At 46.0% G+C, this 2,500-nt stretch overlaps 1 protein-coding gene across 1 annotated transcript in view; it reads right to left on the bottom strand.

Moving 5' to 3' along the window:
- The window catches only part of ldlrad3 (low density lipoprotein receptor class A domain containing 3), an 82,439-nt gene that overhangs the window by 30,299 nt on the left and 49,640 nt on the right, over positions 1-2,500 (bottom strand). The window contains exon 3 of the mRNA XM_062548279.1: positions 132-257. Within this exon, the coding sequence (XP_062404263.1) occupies positions 132-257 (126 nt within the window). The remainder of the gene's footprint in view (positions 1-131; positions 258-2,500) is intronic.

Here is a 2,500-nt window from a genome sequence, read left to right as displayed (position 1 = left end):
TATAAAAACAAAAACTTGCAGTATGCTGAACAAGGCCTCGCAGGGGCGTTTCTCGGCATCTGTTTCAGAGAGAGAGAGAGAGAGAGAGAGAGAGAGAGGGAGAGAGGAAGAGAGGTTGTGTGTCCACTCACTGCAGTTCTCCTCGTCGCTGCCGTCGGGGCAGTCGTTGAAGCCGTTACAGCGGAAGCGTCCGATGATGCAGTGCATCCCGTTAGCACAGGCAAAGAAGGTGGGCGCACATTTGGACCTCACCTTAGCTGTGGGGGGAAAAGAGGAGGAACAGAGAGGGGCAGAGGGAGAAAGGGACAGAGAGAAAGGGAGAGGAAGAGAAAATGAGAGAGAGAGGGAGAGAGGTTAATTATTTAACTTGAGCCTCCATTACATTCCACATGAAACAGCATGTACAGGAGAATACCTCACCCCTAAGTGAGAAAAGAAACGACACAGCACACTCGATAGTCATGAATAAGAATGCTAAACATGCTATTACAAAGCACACCACTCACGATTGAGCTGCTTAGGTTTTATAACAAGATAACAAGAGCAGGACCGTTTTCAGAGCAACAGAAGACTAAAATGGTATCAGGAAACACTTTCTAAAACATGTGAGTTTCATCATATCATTCCCATGTCAAACTATTGTTTGTGTCTGCAGCTGACTTCCCACAGCAAGATGTTGCTGAGAGAGAGAGAGAGAGAGAGAGAGAGAGAGAGAGAGAGAGAGAGAGAGAGAGAGAGAGAGAGAGAGAGAGAGAGAGAGAGAGAGAGAGAGAGAGAGGAGGGACTAGTTTTCTGACTAGTTGAACATATAAAAACAAAAACTTGCAGTATGCTGAACAAGGCCTCGCAGGGGCGTTTCTCGGCATCTGTTTCAGTGCACGTAGAAATCAGGTTGTCTTTTTTTTCTCTTGTTTTTATGGTGGACAACAAAGCAGGCAACGGGTGGAGAAGAAGGAGGGTGGCGTGTGTGTGTGTGTGTGTGTGTGTGTGTGTGTGTGTGTGTGTGTGTGTGTGTGTGTGTGTGTGTGTGTGTGTGTGTGTGTGTGTGTGTGTGTGTGTGTGTGTGTGTGTGTGTGTGTGTGTAGGCGTTTAGGAGCTGGTGCTGCATGCTGAACACTAAAGTACTGCTGATTATGCAGGCTGCACACATAGCTGCTTCAATTAAAGTGGTCACAGTAAGATAAGTAAGACAGATCTGCAAAGCCTAAGTGGAAGTGTGTGTGTGTGTGTGTGTGTGTGTGTGTGTGTGTGTGTGTGTGTGTGTGTGTGTGTGTGTGTGTGTGTGTGTGTGTGTGTGTACCTGTGCAGGTTTGTGTGTAAAAGTGTGTGTGTGTGTGTGTGTGTGTGTGTGTGTATCTGTGCAGGTGTGTGTGTGTAAAAGTGTGTGTGTGTGTGTGTGTGTGTGTGTGTGTGTGTGTGTGTATGTAAGTGTGTGTGTGTGTGTGTGTGTGTGAAGGTAGCTATGTGTAAGAGAGAATGGGAGAGTGTGAGAAGGGGAGAGAATGTGAATGTGGAGGTAGACAGTGCAGGAGGTAGGAGGCACTACAGATTCCTCAACGCTATCTGAAGCTGACTGGAAAAGCTACATCAATTAAAGGCGCCCAGATTGAGGAGCTGCACCCTCAATAAATCAGCCCTGCTCCAACCTGTCTCCATTACTGCTCCCATTAACACTAGCCTCCAACTGCAGCTCACACACACACACGCACACACACACACACACACACACACACACACACACACACACACACACACAAAATAACCTACATACTGTATATAAGAGGGACATGTATTGCACACACATGCGCGCGCGCACGTACACACACACACACACGCACATGCACCCACACACACAAAATAACCTACATACTGTATATAAGAGGGACATGTATTGAAGTCATGTCATGAAGAACAGAGTACTTTCACAGTACAAGAAAACATTACACACACACACACACACACACACACACACACACACACACACACACACACACACACACACACACACACACACACACACACACACACACACACACACACAAACACACACACACACACACACACACACACACACACACACACACACACACCTAATTTGTTCTTTTCATCTATTTGTTATGATGATAATGAGCAAAATGTTAATAATAAAACCAGGTTATGGTCTGTTTGCCAGAAAGCATGTTTTGTTTGTATTTTGCCCTCCGTCAAATGAAAATTCAAATTTGCAGCAAGTTATGAATTTTAAGTAGGAAGCTAGGTGTAGAAGACCACTGTTGTGTCCAAACCAATTAAAGTTCCAACACAATAGAATGACATGGGACTCAGTAATTGGACTGACACACGGAGATGTGACACTGACCCACGGACCCACTGCTGTTGAGGTAACATTAACCTTCATCTTCCAAGGGTCACGCTAGCCTCATAACATGCAGAAGGCAACTCATCGTGTGCTTGTGTGTGTGCGTGCGCGCGCGCTTGTGTGTGTGTGTTAGTAAGACCT

Source organism: Sardina pilchardus, chromosome 10, assembly GCF_963854185.1.
Source record: "Sardina pilchardus chromosome 10, fSarPil1.1, whole genome shotgun sequence".
NCBI classification, from domain to species: Eukaryota; Metazoa; Chordata; class Actinopteri; order Clupeiformes; family Clupeidae; genus Sardina; species Sardina pilchardus.
The sequence above is the reverse complement of the archived record's forward strand: the minus strand, read 5'-3'. Positions and strand labels throughout refer to the sequence as shown.